Below are 22,303 nucleotides of genomic sequence, written 5' to 3'. Positions count from 1 at the left end.
TGAACCTGAGATATAGATAGCATATAAGCACTGGTGTGCAGTGAGTAATTCGAATCATCTGAGCAAATACGTGAAGAGAATTAGCTCTCCCCATAGTAAACATAGCCTAGATTGTTTTAGAAATGATATTGTATAAAATTGTTTACATTTATAGCCGTTTTTTCCCTTAAGATGGAAAACAGGTGTTCTATAAAATTTATAGAACATTAAACATTTTTTTTTGCTTCAGGACATTTCAACTGTTATTAAGAAAAAGAAAATTCATAGGAAAATCATTTGTTTTAGGTTTATTGAACTGACCTGGATATGTGTCTTTGGATCCCATTTGATTCCTAAGTGATTTTAATCTCTTTCATTGATTTTGGAGGTTAAAAATAAACACTCTTCTTGCTGAAAAACAGAAATATTTTATGTAAATATCGAGTGTATAAAGTATAGTTTAGTTTTCACAAATATTATTTTTCTCTTTTATTTACCTTTATCAGCAAATGTTAATTGTACCATGGAGGTTTCATTGTGATATTTTCATAACGTGCATAATGTAGTGATGTCATATTCATTGGTCTTTTCTTTTAGACACCTTTTTCTACAATTTTTAGTAGATTTCATTGTTTCATCTTTATAAATATAATGTACTTCAATCCTACTCAACTTTATCACCTTTTTTTTTGTCTTCTCTTTTCTGCTCGTCCTCTACCTTGATAATCCTTAGTTTATATTCCCATCTTCTTTTTACATTAGATTCCACATATAAGAGAAAATACACAATAGTCATCTTTGCCAGTATGGCTTATGTTTCTTTGCATGATGCTCTCCAGTTCCACGCAACACACACACACACACACACACACACACACACACACACACACACACACACACACACACACACACACACACACACAGAGCCCGAAGTGAAGCTGCAGCTCAAATGGAAGGGATAGTACCTCGGGCCCTGAATTCAGCAGTCCCAGTCCCTAAAACCACACACACAAACAAAAGAATGATACTGAGATTTTGCTAGGGATTTTGTTGAGTATACAGAATGCTTTTGATAGTATGTTTATCTTTAGAGTATGAAGTCTGGGAATCCATGAACATTCAAGGTCATTTCATTTTCTACTCTCTCCCTGGATTTCTTTCTTCAATAGTTTATGGGTTTTTTTTTTTTTTTTGCCAGTCCTGGGCTTGAGCTCAGGGCCTGAGCACTGTCCTTGGACTTTCTCAAGGCTAGAGCTCTACCACTTGAGCCTCAGCACCACTTCCGGCTTTTTTCTATGTATGTGGTACCCAGGAATCGAACCCGGGTCTTCATGCATGGTAGGCAAGCACTTTAACCACTAGGCCAAACTCCCGGCCAGTTTATGGTTTTTAATGGAAGGATTTTTTCCATACTCTTAAGTCCATTCCTAGCTTTTTTCTTTTCCTTCCCTTTCCTTCTTTTCCCTCTCTTCCTTTTTCCCTCCCTCCCACCTTCATTTTCCCATTTCATTTTAAGGCTATTGTAAATGATATCCTTCTTAGTACATAGAGGAACTGATTTTTGTATGTTGAATTTTGTATTCTGTTCCTTTGCAGAAAGTAAGTTTTTTTAAAAATTTAAATATAGGGCCATATCACCTGTAAATTTGGGTAATTCCAATTCTTCCTTTCCTGTTGACTCTCTTTTATATCCTTCTTTTGCCTTCATTTTACCTTAAATGAGGTTATGTAAACCTAAATGACCCTAGATCCATGTGGAAGATATAACTCAATTAATGAAAGTACAATCAAGAAAGATCAGGCATGGGATTAGAATTTTCAAGGCAGTATGTTGAACCCTGCTTATACATTGTTGTCATACATTGTGGTTAAGCTTCAAGCTAGAAAGAAAGAAACCCTTTGCTATGACTTTTAAAGAGCAGGAAAAAATAATGTATTTATTTCTATATCCTGGAGGTCCTTTCATTTTGAAACAAAAGCCATATAATGAGTGATTGTTGTCCTTGATGTACTACATTATCTCTCATCTCTTTTGCTGTCCCTTGGTTATCTCATATTGTTATAGTATTTCACCTGCTTATCTGATATATTGTATATATGCATATTTGGTTATTTGAAATCGGATAGGGAAGGGGGGAAACAAGATGAGGGGTGGGGGTGGGGGAAAGGAAATGGGGACCAAGACATGAGAAAGGGTATCAATGTATGTGAAATAATGCACCTTCTATCTGGTGAATATAATGTAACCCTTCTATTAATTACAATAAAAATATACGAAAACAAAAAAATAATGTATTTATACTTAACCTTTGAATCGCCAAGGTTACCTACACCCTGGAAACCTCCTCCTGTTTAGAAGTTGGGAGCTTAGGGAGGTGTTCTTCTCAGGGGAGGACTTGAGTTCCAATGAGAGCACAGGATGCATTTGTGTCCTGGGGGCTTGCAGGGAAGGCCCTGCAGCAATTCTGCATTTCATTGCACTCTAGTGGTTTGCCAGTTAGAGAGCTTTTACAATTTACCATGAGGGAGGGCCTTAGGGGGAAGAAAGAATATGGCTCAATTAATTAGAACTTGTTAGCAAACTTCAACTATTACCCTATTTAGATTTTCAAATCACTGATATATCAAATACCCACAAGATTTGGAAAGGAAGTAAGAATTAGCAGCCGAGAAAGCTAATTTGTCCACCATAATACTACTCGAATACGCTGAGCAGTAATGTTCACAGATCAGCCTTTCTATAAAGAAGAAAAGGGAAATGGAACTGGTTTTCTTTATCATCCATTTGGTGCTTTTTACCTGTTAAATAGTATATCTTTCATTCTGAGTCATTGAATACGATGACAAATTGGTGTGACATCTATAAATTCCTACTTTTTTAATATTTTTATTTTTTTAATTTATTTTTTGCCAATCCTGGGCTTGAACTCAGGGCCTGAGCACTGTCCTTGGACTTTCTCAAGGCTAGAGCTCTACCGCTTGAGCCTCAGCACCATTTCTGACTTTTTTCTATGTATGTGGTACCAAGGAATCGAACCCAGGTCTTCATGCATGCTAGGCAAGCACTCTACCACTAGGCCAAACTCCCGGCTCTAAATTCCTATTTTTTAAGAATAATAATTCTGAAATAATTATTGAAGTTTGTTTGTAGCTATCTTATAGATTGTGATGTTTCTATATATTCAGCGTATTTTCAAAGCAGCTTTTTATGTATTAACAAGTCAATTATTTGATTTATAAAGATATTCAAATATCTTCTCTGTTCTAAAGCCCTTTTAGCCAAATCTCTAATATTACCATGGCATGGAATCATATTTTTCCAATAACTTCATGTGTCTTTTATATTTACCATAAATACCTTAGATTTGCAAGAAATTGTCGTATAATAATTTTGGTAGTGAATGTCCTTGTCATAGCTTGTGTTTTTGTCATCAACATTTTTTTGCTTGCTTCATTAGAGTTTTACTGTTTTATTTTGGTATCTAGTAACTTGGAAACTTGAGAGGGAGAGAAGGGAGGAAGGAAAAGAAATTCAGTTTTAGTTACCCTTTGTATATCAACTTTATAAAACCAGTTGAATGGATTTAATGTAATAGAGTAGATTGAAGTCTGATAGAGGTTCTAGTTTTCTATATTATATGGCACTCACCTGATTTCACATATTTATATAATCTGTTTAGTCTCATGGATACTTCAACTTGAGATGTCTGTATTGGCTTTTCAAAGTGAAGCAATACAATAGTTTCTCAAATCTGTTTATGATGCTCACAAGAATCAGATTTAATTTTAAGGCTCTTGGCTTTATGCCTTTCAAAGGCATAATCTTTAGGAGAATGTCTTATTTTGTGAAATGATGATACAGTGGTATATTCATAGAATATATATGCCTTAGTTATTCAGCATATCTGCATTGCTCTGTTTATTTAATTCATAGCATTTAATACAGAAAAGGGAGCTTGGTGATAAAAAGTGAACTGAATAAAGTAGGATCGTAGTAAAAGAACAATAATACATCAAATAAGACGTTCCTGAAGAAGAGAGAGACAGGTATTCAGATTTTCTTCATCTCCAGCAAATGTAGCTGATTTGAAAGGAAGTGATTGCCTTGTTGAGTCAAGACACTTTGATGATTTATAGTAACCTTCCTTTGGTGGACAATTTCATTCTCACTCTTATATCCCCAAAGAACTGCATGGTGCACACTGGACAGTCTCCTGGTCAAAGTTCATACGCAGGGTAATTTAAGTAAAGCCTTGATTACATTCTGTGCTACTCTGAGTGAAAAGAAACCTTGTTTTGTGTGGAATGGCAGAAGACAAGTTCTTATATTTTCTCCCAGGTTGGAAAAAAATCATAACGTAGGAAATGTACTAATGGATACTAACTCTAAATATTGAATAACCAATATTATCAGGTTGGAAGAAAAAGTAGAATATGATGAGAATTATTTATTTTTATTACTTGATAGATTGTATCTGGTTGCTTCAATGCACAGTCAGTCATATTTAAACCTATGTGAGTATCTGTCTGTCTGTCTGTCTGTCTATCTTTCTATCTGTGAATGTTATTGCTTTCATTTCACTATCACAAATAGTTAAATATCAGCCATATTAAAAGGTATTGTATTTGTATTGCTAAATGCCCTACTTTGAATTTCTCAGTGGGTCTGTTAATTTTCCTGTGGGAGGAGTTTAGATATATCCAAAAGCACTCTTAATGATTAGGACACTTGTAGGAATTTATTCTATTAGCAATCTAGCTTCTGGTGATATGTACCCTCTCCTAAAAACTATCCTGCTTTATTAAATCCTGATACCACCCAATGACATTGAAGGAAAAGAGCTAGTACTGAGATGCAGTTCATTGTTTCCCAATTCATACCAGATTCATTGAGTACTGTCATCCTTAAATCTGTCTGCTGTGTTTAAATTTTGGGCTCATCACAGTAAGGTATACAAAGGAAAAGAATGAATATTTTTAATAGCCGAAAATAGGCTCATATTTGAATTGTAAACTGATTTGTGTTATAGAAATCAATTGGCAATGTAATAAGTTACAAATAATAGTTTTAAAGAAGCATATCATAGCATATCATATTATATTGTCAGGGTGATGTATAGAAGGGTTACAGCATATCATATCTTTATTGTTTCAGTTGACTTGAACTAATTTTGGCTTAATCTTGAGTGGCAATTTATTTGAGGAGATACAATCATCACCCCTTCCTGGAGGGACATCTCCTTGTCTTAATTTAGCTTTAATTTTTCTCTGTATCACTTGTCATCGTCAGACATACTTCTTTATTAAATCTGTTCTTCCATTCACAAAATGCAAGTCTGAAAAGAGAAGGATTATGTTTCTTTTATTGAGCTAGTCAATATGGACTGAATGAATAAATACACAGGATACGTGCCAGGATGAGGTGACCCCGTGCACAAATGTACTAATAAACTCAAGGAAAACTGTGGTTGAACTTGATTCTTGGGCTAAGTATGGAGAAGTTTGGATTTCATTACTTGCTTTATAAAATTATATTTTTAAGAGGTTGAGAAAAATCAAGGACTATCTATTGACAAAAGGTGCTTCAAGTGTATGTGTACTTTGAGCCTTTTCTTGTTTGTCAGAATTCCCTTTTTGTCAAAATTTCCTTTTCCCTGATCACAAATATACTTCAGGCAGTAACTTCTCCAGGAAGTGTGGAGTTATTTATATGGCTTAGAGGCTCATGGGACTGTCCTGGACCACAACATTTCAGCATACGTGTGTGTGTGTGTGTGTGTGTGTGTGTGTGTGTGTGTGTGTGTGTATGTGTGTGTGTGTGTGTGTGTGTGTGTGTGTGCTGAGAAGGAGCCCAAAAAGGAAAGGAGTAGAAAGAGGAGGACTGGCAAGGAATAGAAGAATGAAAAGTGTTGAAAAGATGATGATGACGAGATAATGACCATTTGCTGCTCATTTAAGCCCAGAATGAGTCTCTAGCCATTGAAAGATGTAGGTTCATTTCCTTACAGAGGTTTAATTAATGGATGTAGATAATGTTAGCATCTCTGTTTACGAGGTTTTTTTTTTCTTTTTAGTCAGTTGTGGGGCTTGAACCCTGGGCCTAAGTGTTGTTCTCAAGGCTAATGATCTACCACTTGAGACACAGCACCACTTCCTGTTCCAGGCTTTTTGCTGAGATGACTATGGGTTAAAAGAATGAATAGATGGTACATTGAAAGGGAAGAGATGCCTTTCATATCCCAGAGATGTGCATTTTAGTGAGGTGGCAATGGATCCGTATACTATTTAACGCGTAAAACAATATATAATGTAAAAGTAGAAATACATGTAAGAGTATATGAAGTATGCGAAGTACCAGTGGCTCATCTTTAATTAACCAACAAAAAGCTAGAAGTGGAGATGTGGCTCAAGCAGCAGTACCAGTCGTGATCAAAAAAGCTAAGGAACAAAGCACCCAAACCCTGAGTTCAAGCACCAGTACAAGTACACACACACACACACACACACACACACACACACGCACGCACCTTGATTAATTTTTTATCATTATGGACGCCATGAATTAAAATAAATTTTCACAGTTCTAGTGCTTACAGTCTTGATAGGACAGAGATGAATACCAAAAATGTGGTGATTTACAGAGAGCAATTGAACCTAGACCAATATCAAAGTTTTCTTTCACTGTGGGAAAGGAGCTCTTACTTGCTCTGCTTTTGACCAAACATACTATGGAGTCTCAACAAAGCACCTGATATACCCTCACCCTCCTCTGTGTGCCAGACTCTCAAGAATTGTCTTCTTTCTGCAGTGCTTTATTTTGCTTACAAGTGTGGGAGGCAGCTTGAATTATCATCAGAGTGGCTTGATTTCACCCAATGCAAATGACTCACCATGATATATACATTTCGGTCTTTAGGAAGTAGGTAAGGAGATTTGGAAAATTGATAACAGACCTTTTTCACTACTACAAAATCAAACCTGATGCTATAATTTTGATATTGAGATATGGAATGAGTAAGTGGGTAATGGGAAGTGAGAAATTTGGGAATTGTGGTATTTAGATTGTTGATGTATGTCGAATAAAATTTCTGGCTAAATCTTTGGAAACTCCTTTTCATTCTACTTAAGTTGACAGAAACGATGATGATGATGATGATGATGATGATGATGGTGATAACAATAGTAAAAGTTTTGTAAGCAGAACTCATTTTGTTTCTTTCCCCTTTCTTCTCCATTCTCTCTTTCTTCATTTCTCTGTCCTTACATTTTTCTTCTTCCCTTTCTTTCATTTTACTCAACTAATACTGGAGTGCATTGATGAGTTTCTTATCATCAAGGCACTATTATGTAGGGTACAGAGTTCTGTACACAACCACAAGATATATTCTATGAAATACAAATCCATTAGTGGACTCATTAGCAAACATCACACATCATTACAATCCCCAAATGTTCATTTCTCCAGTACTTCCCAAAACAGCTTGATTTAATTTTTTTCATTATTTTAATTATTATTTTAACATCTCTACTTGATAATTTTCTCATTAACTTTTTAGAAACAGTAAGCATGAACTTGTTTCTTGAATTACCTTTTCTGACCTTTTGCAAGTTGATAATTACAAAAAAATAAAACCAACCCAGAGAGATCTGGAAAACTTGTTAAAGAAATTAAGCTGATAAAGTAGCTAACATGGTCTTGTGGTGGTGTCGATTTCAAAATTAACATTTTGGTTCATGTGCTTCTAATAATCACTGACCCTTACCTCATGTACTTTCCACAGGAAATGAATACAGCAGAAATTACTTTGACCCACCGATGGATGAGGAAATAAACCTAAGGCAGTGTGGGATGGAGGTCAGCGGAGAGGGTGAGCCAGAATTAAGTATGTAATTTTTGTGTCAGAATATTCTTTTCCATTCATGAGAATGAGGTGACAAAGAGCACACTGGTGGCTCAGGTTAGATCTTGAAGCGTACAATTGAAATGGTAAGTTTTTGCCACTAAAAACAATGATGGGCAGTGGAGATGATATTTCTGATCAAGGACAGCAAACTGGTCAGATAAAAGAGGTAGTAGGTGGCTTTCATCTCATGTGCCCGTGCCATGCCTGCTGCCCATTCGGAGGCCTGGTTTTTGTGTCCGAGTTGTCTCACCATTTTGCAAACACATCCCTGCTCTGTCAGTTGAAAAGGAGCCTTCCCAGTGCATTGTATTTAGCACAGGAGATTTCCATACGCCCAGAGCATTGAATTCCTTTCTTTGCATGCAGGAATCCAATGTCTAAGTCTCCTAGTGGTGATTCATACCTGTGTTCTTAGTTACCTAGAAGGCTGAGATCTGTGGATCACAGTTCAAAGCCACCCCAAGCAGGAAATCTCTTACCTTTAACAAGCACAAAAAGTTGTGAGTGGAGCTATGGCTCTAATGATAAAGTGCTAGCCTTGAGCAAAAAAAGCTCAGGGTCAATGCCCTGGCCCAGAGTTCAAGACCCAGAACTAGCATGCACGTACTGCCCTCCTGCCCTACACACAACCAAAAAGCAAAATTCAAAAGCCAATAAACAAAGCAAAACAAAGCACCTTCTAAGTGGGGAGCCAGGACCCAGGAATGTACAGATATATTTGTAAAATAAAAGTTCAAAATTACTCCTTAGGGTTAGAGTTCAGACTTTACAAAAAATTCAGGTTGGCAAAATGAATTGCTGGGACCATGGCAGGTACAAAGCTCCCTAGAATTATTTCCATACAGCAGGTTATATTCCATGCCTACATACTACTCATGGCAACTGTCCTTTGTAGTGAAAGACTGGACTACATCTCACAAATAAAAGGTTCAAATACAATGCAAAGATTATTTTATAAAATACTTCTCAATAAACCAAAACCTACCTTTCCCCATTTTTGAACTTTTAACTTATATATATATATATGTGTGTGTGTGTGTGTGTGTGTGTGTGTGTGTGCGCGCGTGTGTGTGTGTGTGTATTTTAAAATATTTATTTAACTATACATATTTAAATATATACATTTTGTTATTATGGTATTGTGCAAAAAGGTTACTAATTCATAAGTCAGGTAACAAGTATATTTCTTTTTCCCCAAACCTACTTTTAAATGGTGCAGAATCTAGAAATATTGACAGCCCCCCCTTTTTTTTTCTTTTGGGTCAGTCGTGGGACTTGAACTCTGGGCCTGGGTATTGTCCCTCAGCTCTTTAGCTCAAGAGACACCTTGAGCCACAGTGCTACTTCTGGTTTTCTGGTGATGAATTAGAAATGGGTTTCATGGACTTTTTAGTGCCCGAACTGTCTTTGAATCACCATCCTCAGACCTCATCCTCCTCAGTAGCTAGGATTACAGGTGTGAGCCACTGCACTCAGATTTGAAAGACATTTATGAGGGGTAAAGTGAGGAAGTGAAAATTCAGGAAGAATTGGAGATGGAAAATTCACAATGTTTTATTTGCCCACACACTTCCGACATGAGAGACAATTACAATGGCTTCTAGGGTAAAGGGAAGTCAAGTGAATCAATGATCATTCGAAGTCTTTTCTAAATGAAGTTGTAATTTTCTAAATGTGATGCACAGAGGGGTGACCGTTACATAAATCAGGCGAAGAATACATTTCTTTTTGGAAAATGTCACCCTTTCCCTCACTTTCTCCCAGTTTTTCCTTCTCATCCCCACCCACAAGTCGTACAGTTCATTTTTTACCATAGTGAGTGCTGCTGCTGTAGTTTTTACCCCTTGTCCCTTCATTTCCATGTCTCTACGTACACTCCCAAAGACATATACATAAGCAGAACAAAGAAAAGAAAAGCAGCAAAAAAAAAAGAAAAAAAATAAACCCCTCTTGTTTTCATTCCTTGGAGTTCATTGTTATTGTTATTGATAGAGGAGATGTACAGAGGGGTTACAACTACATGATTCGGGGGATGTGTCCATTTCCTTTCGTGTGGTGTCTTCCCTTCTCTCACGGTCTCCCAGTTTCTCCCTTCTCATCTCCACCCATGCATTGCATAGTTCATGTTCATTAATGTACAGCGAGTCCACTCCTGAACTTGGTTTTTTTCTTCAAATTCTGTGCCCTTCTCCTATCCTCTCAAAGATATCCAAGTGAATACACCACACACAAAGAAGACAGAATCATCCCAAAACAAAAATTAAGAGAGAACAAGAGACACCTCTTGTTTTTGTATGTTTCACATCTCTTATAGACAGTAACATATAGGCATATTTGGTGGAACTTGTATGATGCAAAAGAAATGTGAGGTGTACACTCACTGTTCAATTACTGATGTAAAATGAACAGTACTGATGAGATTGTACATGCAACTGCTTCTTAGCCCTTCAGTTTCCTTCCAGCCATTATGAAGTAGATTTCAACACAAGTGAATCAGAGTTCCTGCCACTTGCTGAATATACACCACGAATCAAGCTTGAAGCTAGGTGTGCTATTTTTTTTTAAACTTATAACTATCCAGTTTGTTTGCCAGTCCTGGGGTTTGAACTCAGGGCCCTGAGCACTGTCCTTGCTTTCTCAAAGCTAGTGCTCTACCACCTGAGCCACAGCACCACTTCTGGCTTTATCTGTGTATGTGGTATCAAGAATTGAACCCAGGGCTTTGTGCATAGTAGGCAAATACTCTACCACTAGGCCAAAATCCCAGACCCCATAACTCTCCAGTTTATAGGCATAGATTAAAGTTGAGGGACATTAAGAATGTGTTCCCAAGTTTACAGAGCTATGAAGGGGCAGTGCTGGGATCTGGATATAGGCTTAGTGCCCTGTCTCTGGAGATGTTTATGTTATTCCACTGGGGCTTTCATTTCCATTGGCATAGAATTCCTTGTCTCTGTGTCAAATATTACCCATTGTCAACTTCCAAATAAGATCTTTGAAGGTGCCATAGATAAGGTTAATAAGTTTAATGATGGCCCCATCAAGAAGGAAGCTTTCTTAGTACACAACCTGTATAATGGCTTGTCTCCTCCTGTCTTGAGGGTTGAGGTCTTTGTTGGCTCTTGGTAAGAAAAGAAAATTTTTTAGGTCAACTGACTCTTGAAAAGCCACTTGGAACATGCAATGAGCAGAAACTACTCACTTCCTTGGTCTGCTTATGTCACACTTTTGCACATCCCATCTGCCCCAGCAGCTTCAGTTTTTCTGTTGGTAGTCACTTCAAGTCTATGATTAGACAACCTGAAGTTTTTTTTTTGCCCCAGCACTAATGTTTAAAGAAGCTCATGTATGGATAAAATAGGAAAACGTAGAATTCTGAGAAAATTTAGTGTGGAAAATGAAGATCCTAGAGATTTCTTCTAGAATACTTGGTTGGGTTTTATGTGAGTAATAAAATGAAGCATCATCTTCAGAATGAATAGCAAAGTGATAATTGATACAAATACACGGGACACATTAAAAACACAGTAATATTGCAAATAAAATTGAGTTGCCTTGTATGGGGAGAAAAACATGTTTGTTGCAGTAGTTATTTATATTGGCTATAATTCTAAGACTCAGATGTCTGTCCACTTTGAATTATTTATATTTGATTATATTTAGTGGCAGGCGATACATCTTAGATGACTTTTTAAACCTTCAAGAAGTACATTTTAATCAAACTTAAATGTTTCTAGACAGTAAAGGCTATAACTTACAAGCTAAATAGAAAGCCCACTGAATGAGAATAGATTTTTTTTACCAGCTACACATCAGACATGGGTGTAATATTCTGAACATATTTAGAGCTCACAAAAATAAAGAAGCTGAAGTAAAAACGGCCAATTGTCATATGAAGACATGTTCAATGTCTCTGGACATAAAGGAAATGAAAATCAAATATCAAAACAGCACTAAGATTCTACCTTACCCTAGTTGGAATAACCACTATCAATAAAACAAACAACAGCAAATACTGTGAGGATGGAACTTACCCGGAAATCTAATACACTGCTGGTGGGCATGTAAGCTTATTCAACCAACTCTTAAAAGAAGTTTGGAGGGTCCTCAAAAACTAACCATAGAACTGCCCTGTGAACCAACAGCCCCCGTCCTGGGCATTTATCTGATAGAACACAAACAAAGTTATAGTAAAGCCACCAGCATAGCTGTGTTCATTTTAGCACTATTTACCATAACCAAGATAGGGAATTAGCTCAACTACTCCTCAGTGGAGTATTCTATTAAAAAGAATAATATTGTACCGTTCATAAGGGGATGGAAAGTCCTGACAAAGAAGAGAAGTAAATCAGAGCCAGAGAGAAACAAATATTGCATAGTTTTCTTCATTTGGGGTAGGGAGAGTGTACCTATGAATCTATAAATAAGCACATTGGGCGGTATGCAAGTGATTACAAATAAATGAACTGAAGTATAATAGATTGTGTTGATATAAAACAGTATAAACTTTAAGAAAGATCAAGGCAAGAAGGGAAGGAAGGTAGTGAGAATTTAGCCAAGAATTCATTGAAGATACCACAAAATTAAGAAAAGGGAGGAGGCGAGTCAAAGTGGGGTGAGAGTGTTGAAGGGTGGCACTGATCAAGATGCATGATATTCATAAATTGTTTTGTTATACGGCACCTTCTTTATAGAAATAAAGACAATAAAAGTATCAAAAATACATTTTATGAGGTTCTGTTTTGCAAAAGATTGGTGCTAATGAAGGTATTATTGCTTTAAATTTGTAAGAACTAGGAGAGACTTGTATTCTTCTACTTATGGTTTTATATAAAGAATTCTTCTTTTATATGCACTAGTTTACTGCGAGGCTCACAGCAATATACTAGTATGAACAAAAGAATACATGACCACAAAAGTTTGTTGTTCCTTTCATGTGTGTTTTACATAGCAAAAATACAATGCACCAAGTAATGGTAGCTAATGGAAAAAATTCATTCATTTTGTTCAACACTTAAACATCCCATTGTATGATCTGACAAACCATAATGGCTTATTCTTTTTTTTTGCCAGCCCTGGGCTTGAGCTCAGGGTCTGAGCACTGTCCTTGGACTTTCTCAAGGCTAGAGCTCTATCAGTTGAGCCTCAGCACCACTTCCAGCTTCTTTCTATATATGTGGTACCAAGGAATCGAACCTGGGTCTTCGTGCATGCTAGGCAAGCACTTTAACCACTAGGCCAAACTCCCAGCCCCCATAATGGCTTATTCTGAAATGATTTTGAGTAATTGATGTTATAACCCATTGAATCTGAAATTCTTATTGTTGGAGTAGCAACCAATTATGTATGTCTTGAAACACACATTTAAAAATCATTCTTATCATCGATTTACAAAAGACTTATTTCCAAAACAAAGAAGCACACTGAATAGAATTTGTAGCTATGACCCATAATATAATGAAATAGCCATGATGATTAATAATTTCTTTTTGTAATTACATTTTCATACCGATAAATTAGATGATGAGTAACTCATTATGGATATGTTCTTTTAACACCCCTACAAGGTGATGACAGAACTCTCTATAATCAATTAATGAAGCTTTTTGATGACAGTGGACGAGGAGAATCCCAAGGTAAGAGACAATCATCTTCAGTCTCTTATATTATTATTAGTTATAAATGGATTGACACGGTGCCTTGCAAGTGCTAATCTGTCTTTTCTAAATATTAAAGACCATCAATGACCTGTCCATGCTTTTGATGGGGAATAGTAATTACAGCTCCTTTCTACAGTTACATATTATTTGTAATCCAAACAGCTAAAAAATAGTCTTTTGTTGCAAGATTCTGCAACACACATGGCCTGTGGATCTACTGCTTTAAGGGGGTCTGTGAGATCATGACAAAGATGCATCTTGACTCTTGAATACATACAATTAGATGGTAGAAGACAAGAAGTGTATTGCTCTTAATTTGTGCACCACACTTGAACATTTAATTCTTTCTAGTAAATTAGATACATAAGTATTAAGCTAGAAGTTTAAATGCAATCCTTTAAAAACCAAATTTGTTGATATTGGTTTAACAGGACACAGCCTGGCTGTAATTTTCACCACGCACTAAATGAAAACTGCTCGATACCTGGGACTAAATTCATGCTAATCAGTCTATTGTCTAATGTTTCTTTCTCTCTGTTTCTCTCTGTCTGTCTGTCTGTCTGTCTGTCTGTCTGTCTGTCTGTCTGTCTGCCTGTCTGCTGTCTCTCTCTGTCTCTCTTTCCCCACCCCTTTAGTGTGTGTGTGTGTGTGTGTGTGTGTGTGTGTGTGTGTGTGTGTGTTTGTGTGTGTGTGTGTGTGTGTGCATGTACTGGGACTTGAACGCAGAGGCTCTCACTAACTTTTTCTGCTCAAATATAGCACTTTATTACTTGAGCCACAGCTTCACTTTCTTATTTTAACAAGACAATTAGAAAAAAGAGTCCTATATTTAACTATTGTATTACGTTGCAGTACACAGTGTGTACTATTGATGTATGGTCAAATGCAGCACCCCCATTTCAGGATGTATTAGATAAGTGGGGTAAAAATGTTTTAATGCATAGCTACATTCTAAAGGTAGAGTTTTTTACTTTAAAGTTCTGGAGTTGTGTGATTTCTTCAGATATTAAGCAGAAAAGAATTGGTTATGCTGTAGATTGTGAAAAACTCAAATTTATTCCATGTGAGAAAGGCTTAAAGACCTTTTTGAGTCTTTGCTCCATCCTGAATGACAAGGAAACTTTATTGGGTCAAACAGGTAAGAGCTCCAAAGTGGGAGCCTGGGGTTCTGAAGAGCCTGTGAGTTCCAGGGAGAGTCAGAACACCCTCCAGGAGGCTGACAGTGTCATCCCTGCCTACGTCGAGGACTTTGAAAAGCATGCTCAGAGAGATGTAATTCTGCTTGCCAGTTCTCCATTTGAACAGGTCAGCATTAAAAAGGTAGTAAAATAAAAAACAAGATGATCTTGTTTTTGGAATGGAAGTCCTGCGCATAGTCTACTGATTCTGCTTTTTCAAACATCTTACTAGAACACGTGGCCTGTGACTTCTTTGGACATCTTCCCTCATTTTACCAGGTGGAAATTTTACTCCTTGTCTGCTCTATCAACTCTTATCCTGGAAGAATTTAATTTTGCTTCATTGCTTTATCTTTTCTGTTTGTTTATATGGTTTTGTTTTGTTTTGGTGTGTATGTGTACGAGAGTAGTACTGGGGCTTGAATTCTCAGAGTCTAGACACCGTCCCTTGGCTTTTTCCCACAAATCTAAACATGGAAGGGGAGAGTTTGCCTTCTCACTTTATGAAAGTTTTGTGTGTGGTTGTGGTATGCATCTGTGGATATCTGTGTGTCTATGGTAAGGCCATGTATATGATTGTGTGTGTTGGGGTGGGAAGGATTGAGAGTCACATGAGACAGGCCTCTCTTAGGTTTTCCCCAGGATCTGATGTGGAGTTGCTGAGGAAATCACTCTTGATGTCATTGTGTAGTTTCCAGGGGCGATAGTGATACGATATCATCATTGTAACTCAAGTAGCAAGGTGCATCAGCAAGAAGTCATATGCAACTCCATGCCCACTGCAAGCTTCCAGAGTATGTAGAGAACTTTGTGATCAAGTACAGCCTTGGTTCTACTTAAGAACGGTCCTTAAATCTGGTCCTTTCTCAGAGTTTGGGCTAGGGCATAGTATAGGCGAGCTTTGTAATAGTCTTGGAAAAATGTGACAGCTGTGCATTCAAGTTTAAGGCAGTGGAGGCAGCAGGAGGACTTGGAGTGTGATGAAATTACTAGAGAAAGAATCAAGAGTGAGGATGGATGGTAGGGAGTGAAGGAGGCAACTCTGACTCAGTCGGCTGACCAGGTGAGAGAATATGCTGCTGACAACACAGTATTAAAATGATCTCTGTGCAGTTGTACAGAGGAGTATTAATTTAATAGATTTGCTCCCGAGTACAATGCATTTTGGTCAATGTTACCCCATTCCCCTAGGTGTCACAAGCCAATCCATTCTTTCAGTTCACCTAGTTCCATTTTCATGTATGTACATTCAATATTTTGCATGCATTCATCACCCTTCCTCTTGATCTCACTCTCCCTTAATGGCTCAAGTTGTAGCTTCCTCGGATTCATTTTGTTAGACTGCAAATTCCTTGTTCAAAAGATTTACACCACTGGGATTCTCCTTTGCTTAAGCCACACTTGACTTAATACATGTGCATCTCTATGTGAATGATCCTTCAAACTGTCTTTTTATTGTTAAATTTATTGTTGTTATGAGGCAATTCATTTATCTAAATATATAAGCAGGCAGCTTGGAAAACATTTGTGCTCCGGGTGGGTATAAGTTCTACAGAGGAAGAAAAGTCTTTAGGAAAGCCATGATGAAATAACTAAGGCTTGAGTATTTTCCAGTGAAAAATAAGGCTAATCAATTAAGTGCGTAGATTTTTTACAAATTTAACGCAGAAGGAACCAAGCAGAGCAATAATACATGGCTTTTAGAAAAATAAGTATTGAATTAGAAATAAAATAATTTCATTTTACATTTTAGCTACCAGGAGGAAGTGCTTTCCCAGCCATTTCCTGATATTTACAGTATTCCATGTACCTGTTCCTAATCAATTGCAGAGAATGAGCCTTCCCCCCTGAATTGTAAACAATCCATACATTTAGCTGATTCAATTAGGAAACCATGCTTTAAGGAGGTTGTGTTTTTGTGTGTGATTCCTCTGTAGTATTTCTAGAGATTTTTGTCTTGATTTTAAAGTTAAAATATAGTGTTTAGGATAGTTGTGGAATTTGCATGCTAGCCAGAGTTAGGCATATTCCAGAAAATCGTTCTGAAAAGCAAACCAATGTGTCTTGGCCACATACCCACTTTCCTAAATTCTGTACAACTGTTTGCCAGGTGTTTCTGGACACAAGTCAAATTTAATATCATAAAGTGAGTGATATTCAGGGCTGCATCTGATTCTGAAATATGAGAGATTAATATAAAACCCCTAACAACAGAGCCACAAGTTAGAAATGTATTTCATCAGTTACTTAAACAGACAACTAGCAAGAACATCTTCCATAAGCCAGAGACTTATTTTTTTAATTTACTATTCAAGAGAAAATAGTTGGGAGGAAAAAATTGGTTTTAAAAAGTTACTTGAGACTAGTATGTAGATGAAATTTTGATATTTTTTCATTTAGCTAATATATTCACTCATGTCATTAACTATAACTACACATATAAATCAAAGTGTAATAGATAAAACTATAAAGATAAAGAAAGCAAGATCATATGCATTAGTTCATGATTTTTTACCTTTTTACATTTATCTTTTCTTTTTTAAAATTTTATGTTATTGTTGGGTTAAGGTACAGAGAGATTACTGTTACATTCATCAAATAATAGGAACATTACTTCTTGAACATTGTTACCCCTTTCCATGTTTTTCTCCCATTTTCCCTCCCCCACCCCTCCAACTCCCATTTTCCCCCCCTCCCACTCATCTTGTTTTTCCCTTACCTTCCCATTTTCAAATACACAAATAAATGTATATATAATACATCAAGTACCAAAGTCAGATACAGTAATGACATGAGATAAACCATACGGGGAAAAGAAGAAAAAAGAAATAGCCTCACATAGTACATTGAAAACAACAATTATAAAGATGATCTTCTTGTTTTCATATCCTGGAGTTCATTTAGCTTAGCCTCATCCTATATGGACATATGTATATAGCTTTGAGCTATTAGGATCCTCTGTTAGGAGAATCCTAAACATACCCATATATCCAGAAATAAGGCCATACTAAACCTACCAGCACAACTATGTTCATTGCAGCATTATTCACCATAAGATATGGAACCAATCCAGTTGCCTCTCAGTAGATGAATGGATCATGAAGATGTTGTATATTTAAACCATGGACTTCTATGCTGCAATCAGAAGGAATGACATTGCTCCATTTGTAAGGAAATGGGAAGACTTGGAAAAAATCAAATTAGTAAAGTAAGCCAGATCCAAAGAAACATAGGCTCTATAGATTCCCTCATTTGTAACAATTAGTATAGTTCATGATTTTTTAAAACAAGAGAGAGAGAAAGCGGTATTAATTTACCGTATCTTTATTTAAGGGAAGTGGTAATTACTCCATCATGTATACACATTTTTCCCATACTCTGTGCTAGGCCTGAGGTAGGAAGAAAAGTACTATGTAATAATTATAAAGGGACAGGCAGAAAACATAAAGCTCTGTACCTCAATGAATGAATATGTGTATATATGTATGTGTATGTGTCTGTGTGTGTGTGGGTATACACACAGACAGGTGAATGACACAGATAACTAAGTTGGCAAAATGATCATGATTATGACCATGGTTATCATTGGTTTGGGTATTAATTTTCTCTAATACAGTTATAACATCATTACATATAGTGGTATGATTTGGTACTTTCATTCATGTCACTTGAACTATTTAAAAAATATGTGTTTGAAGAGCAAGCCCTTTAATAATATGTGAACATTCACTGCTAACCTACTGATGCCATTCTAAGCCATTATTTAATCTCCTAACTCTCTTAAGAAGATAATATTATATCCTTATCTTACAGACTGGAGCCAGAGTATGGGGAGACTAAGTCATGGGAAAGGTTTGTTTTTTGGGTCATGGGGCTTGAACTCGGTGTGGGTCTGTCCCTGAGCTCTTCAGCTCAAGGCTACCACCCTACCCTTGAGCCAAGCCCCACTTCCTGTTTGCTAGAGGTTAATTGGAGATAAAAGTCTCAGGTACTTTTGTGCCCAGGCTGGCTTTGAACCTTGATCCTCAGATTTCATCCTTCTAAGTAGCTAGGATTACAGGCCTGAGCCTGCAGATGTCTGTTAGATCTAGTGGGTCTATATAGTTGTTCAATTCTAAGGTTTCTCTGTTGAGTTTTTCCCTGGTTGATCTATCCATAGGTGAGAGTGGTGTGTGAAAGTCACTAGCAATCACTGTGTTTCGATCTATGTATGGTTTCAGTGAAAGTAAAGTTTGCTTGATGAAGTTCATTGTTCCGGGATTAGGTGTGTAGATATTTAGGTTGGTTATGTCTTCCTGGAGGAGAGATCCCTTTATTAGTATGTAGTAAAATTCTTTGTCTTTTCTCACTAATTTTAGTTTGAAGTCTATTTTGTCTGATATGAGGATGGCAACTCCAGCCTGTTTATGAGGGCAGTTAGCTTGATAAACTTTATTCCAACCTCACACTTTCAAAAAAATGTTTGTTTTTTTGGGTAAGATGTGTCTCTTGAAGACAGCAGAACGATGGATCTTGCTTTTTGATCCAACTAGATAGTCTATGCCGTTTAATTGGAGAGTTAAGTCCATTGATATTGAGAGTTAGGATTGAGAAGTATTTATTAGTTCCTGCCATTTTTAAAAGCTTTCATTAGGGCCCGTGTCTTGATAGTTCTTGTGATACTTAGTTTTAGGTGCCATTTCTTTCTCTGTATTACATTTGTGTTGGTTTTCTGTGTGTAGAACATCTTTGAGAATTTTCTGTAATGTTGGTTTGGTTGCTACGTAATGTTGCAGCTTTTTCCTGGAATGGAATGTTTTTATTGTTCCCTCAGTTATGAATGAGAGCTTAGCTGGGTACAGTATTCTTTGTTGGTAGTTATTTGACTTAAGGGCATGACATATATCCTTCCACTGTCTTCTTGCTTGCATGTTCTCTACTGAGAAATCTTGGGTTATTCTGATTGGTTTGCCTTTGTAGGTGGTGGTTCTCTTCTCCCTGGCTGCTTTTAGGATCCTTTCTTTGGTCTCTATTGATCCTGTTCAGATTATAAGGTGGTGGTGTGATGTCCTTTTCTGGTCAGGTCTGTTTGGGGTTGTAAAAGCTTCTTGTATCTGGATGGGCCTGCCCTTCTGGATATTTGGGAAGTTCTCTGAGATGATTCCCTGAAGTATATTTCCAATACCATTGACCTCTTTCTCCAGACCCTCCTCAATACCAATTAGCCTTAAATTAGGCTTCCTAATTGTATCTTGGACCTCCTGAAGCATTCTCCCATATTTCCTAGATTTGGATTGGCTCATTTTCTGTTCTTTCTCTATAACAACTAAATTATCTTCAAACCCAGAAATTCTCTCTTCTGCATTGTCTAACCTGCTATCAAAGCTTTCTACTTTATTCTTCATCTTCCTTGCTTCTAATTGCTTATTTTTGATGCCTTGCATCTCTTGTTTTAGATCATGTAGGATTTCTTTAACTCCTTGATTTCCATTTGAGTGTTAGCTCAGCAGCTTTATTCTCTTTGGACATTTGTTGGAGTTTGGTCACCTTTTGTTTGTGGATTCTATGAATTTGTCCATTTTTCTTTGAAATACCTTTATTATGGCCTCCTTTATGGCTTCCCCTTTTTCACATATCACCTTGTTTATGGTTTCCTCTTGTTTAGCTATGGCTTCCTCCTTTATCTCATTCTTTATGTTTTCACATTTTTCATTAATGATGTTTATCACTTGCATTTGTATAGCAATTGGAAGACTGTCCTCTAGATTTGCCATGACTGCTCCATTGCTGGTTTATATTGGGTGGGAGATGCTACTCCTTGATTTGACATTTTTCTTGAGTTTCTTGTTCTGCCCATTTGAAAATGAGAGCAAGATTAATACTAAACAAGATTATAATTTTTCAGATATAACCAACCTAGACCTCTGTAGCTGGCTGACAATAGATGTTCACCATTATAGATTGGTATTATCACTCTCTCTTTCTTTTTGTGCACTTACATACAAATTTAATACAACCACAGATGACCGATTTATGACCAAAACAATAAGCCCCGCAATCCAATATCTACTGTATTTAAGTCCCTCAGGACCTAGAGTATAATTGAACACCTAGATATACATCATTGCTCAACAACCCTCAAATGTAGGTACATGCATTATAAGAGTTGAAGAATGAACAGAGGACCAGAGACAGAAAAATAATGTGAAAGAAAACAGGGCAGGTAGGAAAAGAATAATGTAGGACTTTAAGATTATTATAGTAATGAAGAAAATGTATAGCATAAGGATAACTGACCTAAGGTAATATACAGGTAGAATATTTGAGTAGAAAGTTTAGATGAACTTAGATAAAACTTATGAAAATGAGAGGAGTAATAAGAAGAATATATAGAGAAAAGAGGGAGGTAGCTATAGGAGATTTCAATGATCAACATTTTTAAAAAGAAAAAAACAAAACAAAACAAAAACAACAACAACAAGAAACAAACCAAAATAAAACATAAACCAAAAAACAAAAACAACAAAAAAAGCAAGAACAATAACAAAAAATGGTGGGGGGAGATTCCTCTCTATTGTGAGTTCTTACCCAAGAAATACGAGGGTTGAGAATCTGGAGATTAAAAAGCAGATGACTGTATTAATATAGATATCACTTTTATTCAGACTGTACCCAGAGCAGTCACTGTGTTTCTAGGAATGACCACAGTGACAGAAGGAATGCAGGAAAAGAAAGAGGACAAAAAAAGGAAAGAATCATAACATTAAAAAAAGGTGTAGGTAAAATGGCAAAGGAAAAATAAGAGCACCTAAAAATGCAAATGAAAAGGGGTAGAAGAAAAAAAATACAAAGAGGAACAAACAAACAAAAGGTATTTTTCAGTTTTCTTTTGGGGGGGGGCAGGATAGGAAACTTGTGTCTCCACTAAATTTGGGATCCAAACACTTCACAAAGTCTTTTTCTCTTGTGATTTGGCTTTGCAGTTTTTCGGATCAGATTGCTTGATTGGTAAAACAAAGATGAAAGATCCACGGGCGGCTTTGTTTACCAGGTCTGCGGGCGGGGCAGGGGGATGGACTTCAGCAGCTCTGGGGCCGGATTTCCAGCTAAGGGATCTCTGGGAAATCCTTTGCCAGTTAGAAAGATGGCGCTGTCAGCAACACCTCTCAGGCTCCAGTTGCTTTGGCCAGGTCATTGCCAGCAGTCAAGATGGCGCTGCTCTCAGCTGGTGGGGGAGGGACTCCCTCCCAATGCCGTTCCTGGAGCAGAAGTGGAAACTTCTCCTAGAAGCTACTCACAAATTGCTGGATTCTCCGGTTCCGTGAAGCTGGCAGGTCTGTGCACGGCCGGGTATCGGCTCTGGGCTCGCGCAGGCTCTGTGTGGCTCTGTCTGTAGTCGGCAGGTCTGTGCCATGGAGAAGGGCTGTCTTTGCTCAGATTCAGAAGAGAAGCTTTGTCTCTGTGGCCGCTCTGCGGCTGGCGAGCCACTCCACGCTGTCTTCTCCAGCGGGTTTTCTGCCTTTTTCCTCTCTGACTGAGATCTCTGTGGCGCTAAAGCTTACTTAGGATCAATCTCTTGGTTGTGAACTTTCCCCTACACTGC

The 22,303-nt window shown here is 37.1% G+C and overlaps 1 protein-coding gene across 1 annotated transcript in view; it reads left to right on the top strand.

Moving 5' to 3' along the window:
- LOC150048474 (uncharacterized) overlaps nucleotides 1-22,303 on the top strand; it is a 264,112-nt gene that overhangs the window by 9,477 nt on the left and 232,332 nt on the right. The window contains exons 4-6 of the mRNA XM_090355280.1: nucleotides 7,761-7,847; nucleotides 13,451-13,519; nucleotides 14,547-14,863. Coding sequence (XP_090211406.1) covers nucleotides 7,761-7,847; nucleotides 13,451-13,519; nucleotides 14,547-14,863 — 473 coding nt within the window. The remainder of the gene's footprint in view (nucleotides 1-7,760; nucleotides 7,848-13,450; nucleotides 13,520-14,546; nucleotides 14,864-22,303) is intronic.

This window comes from Megascapheus bottae, chromosome 22 (genome assembly GCF_031878675.1).
Source record: "Megascapheus bottae isolate mThoBot1 chromosome 22, mThoBot2.hap1, whole genome shotgun sequence".
Lineage (NCBI taxonomy): Eukaryota > Metazoa > Chordata > Mammalia > Rodentia > Geomyidae > Megascapheus > Megascapheus bottae.
This window is presented reverse-complemented; position numbering and strand designations above follow the sequence as displayed.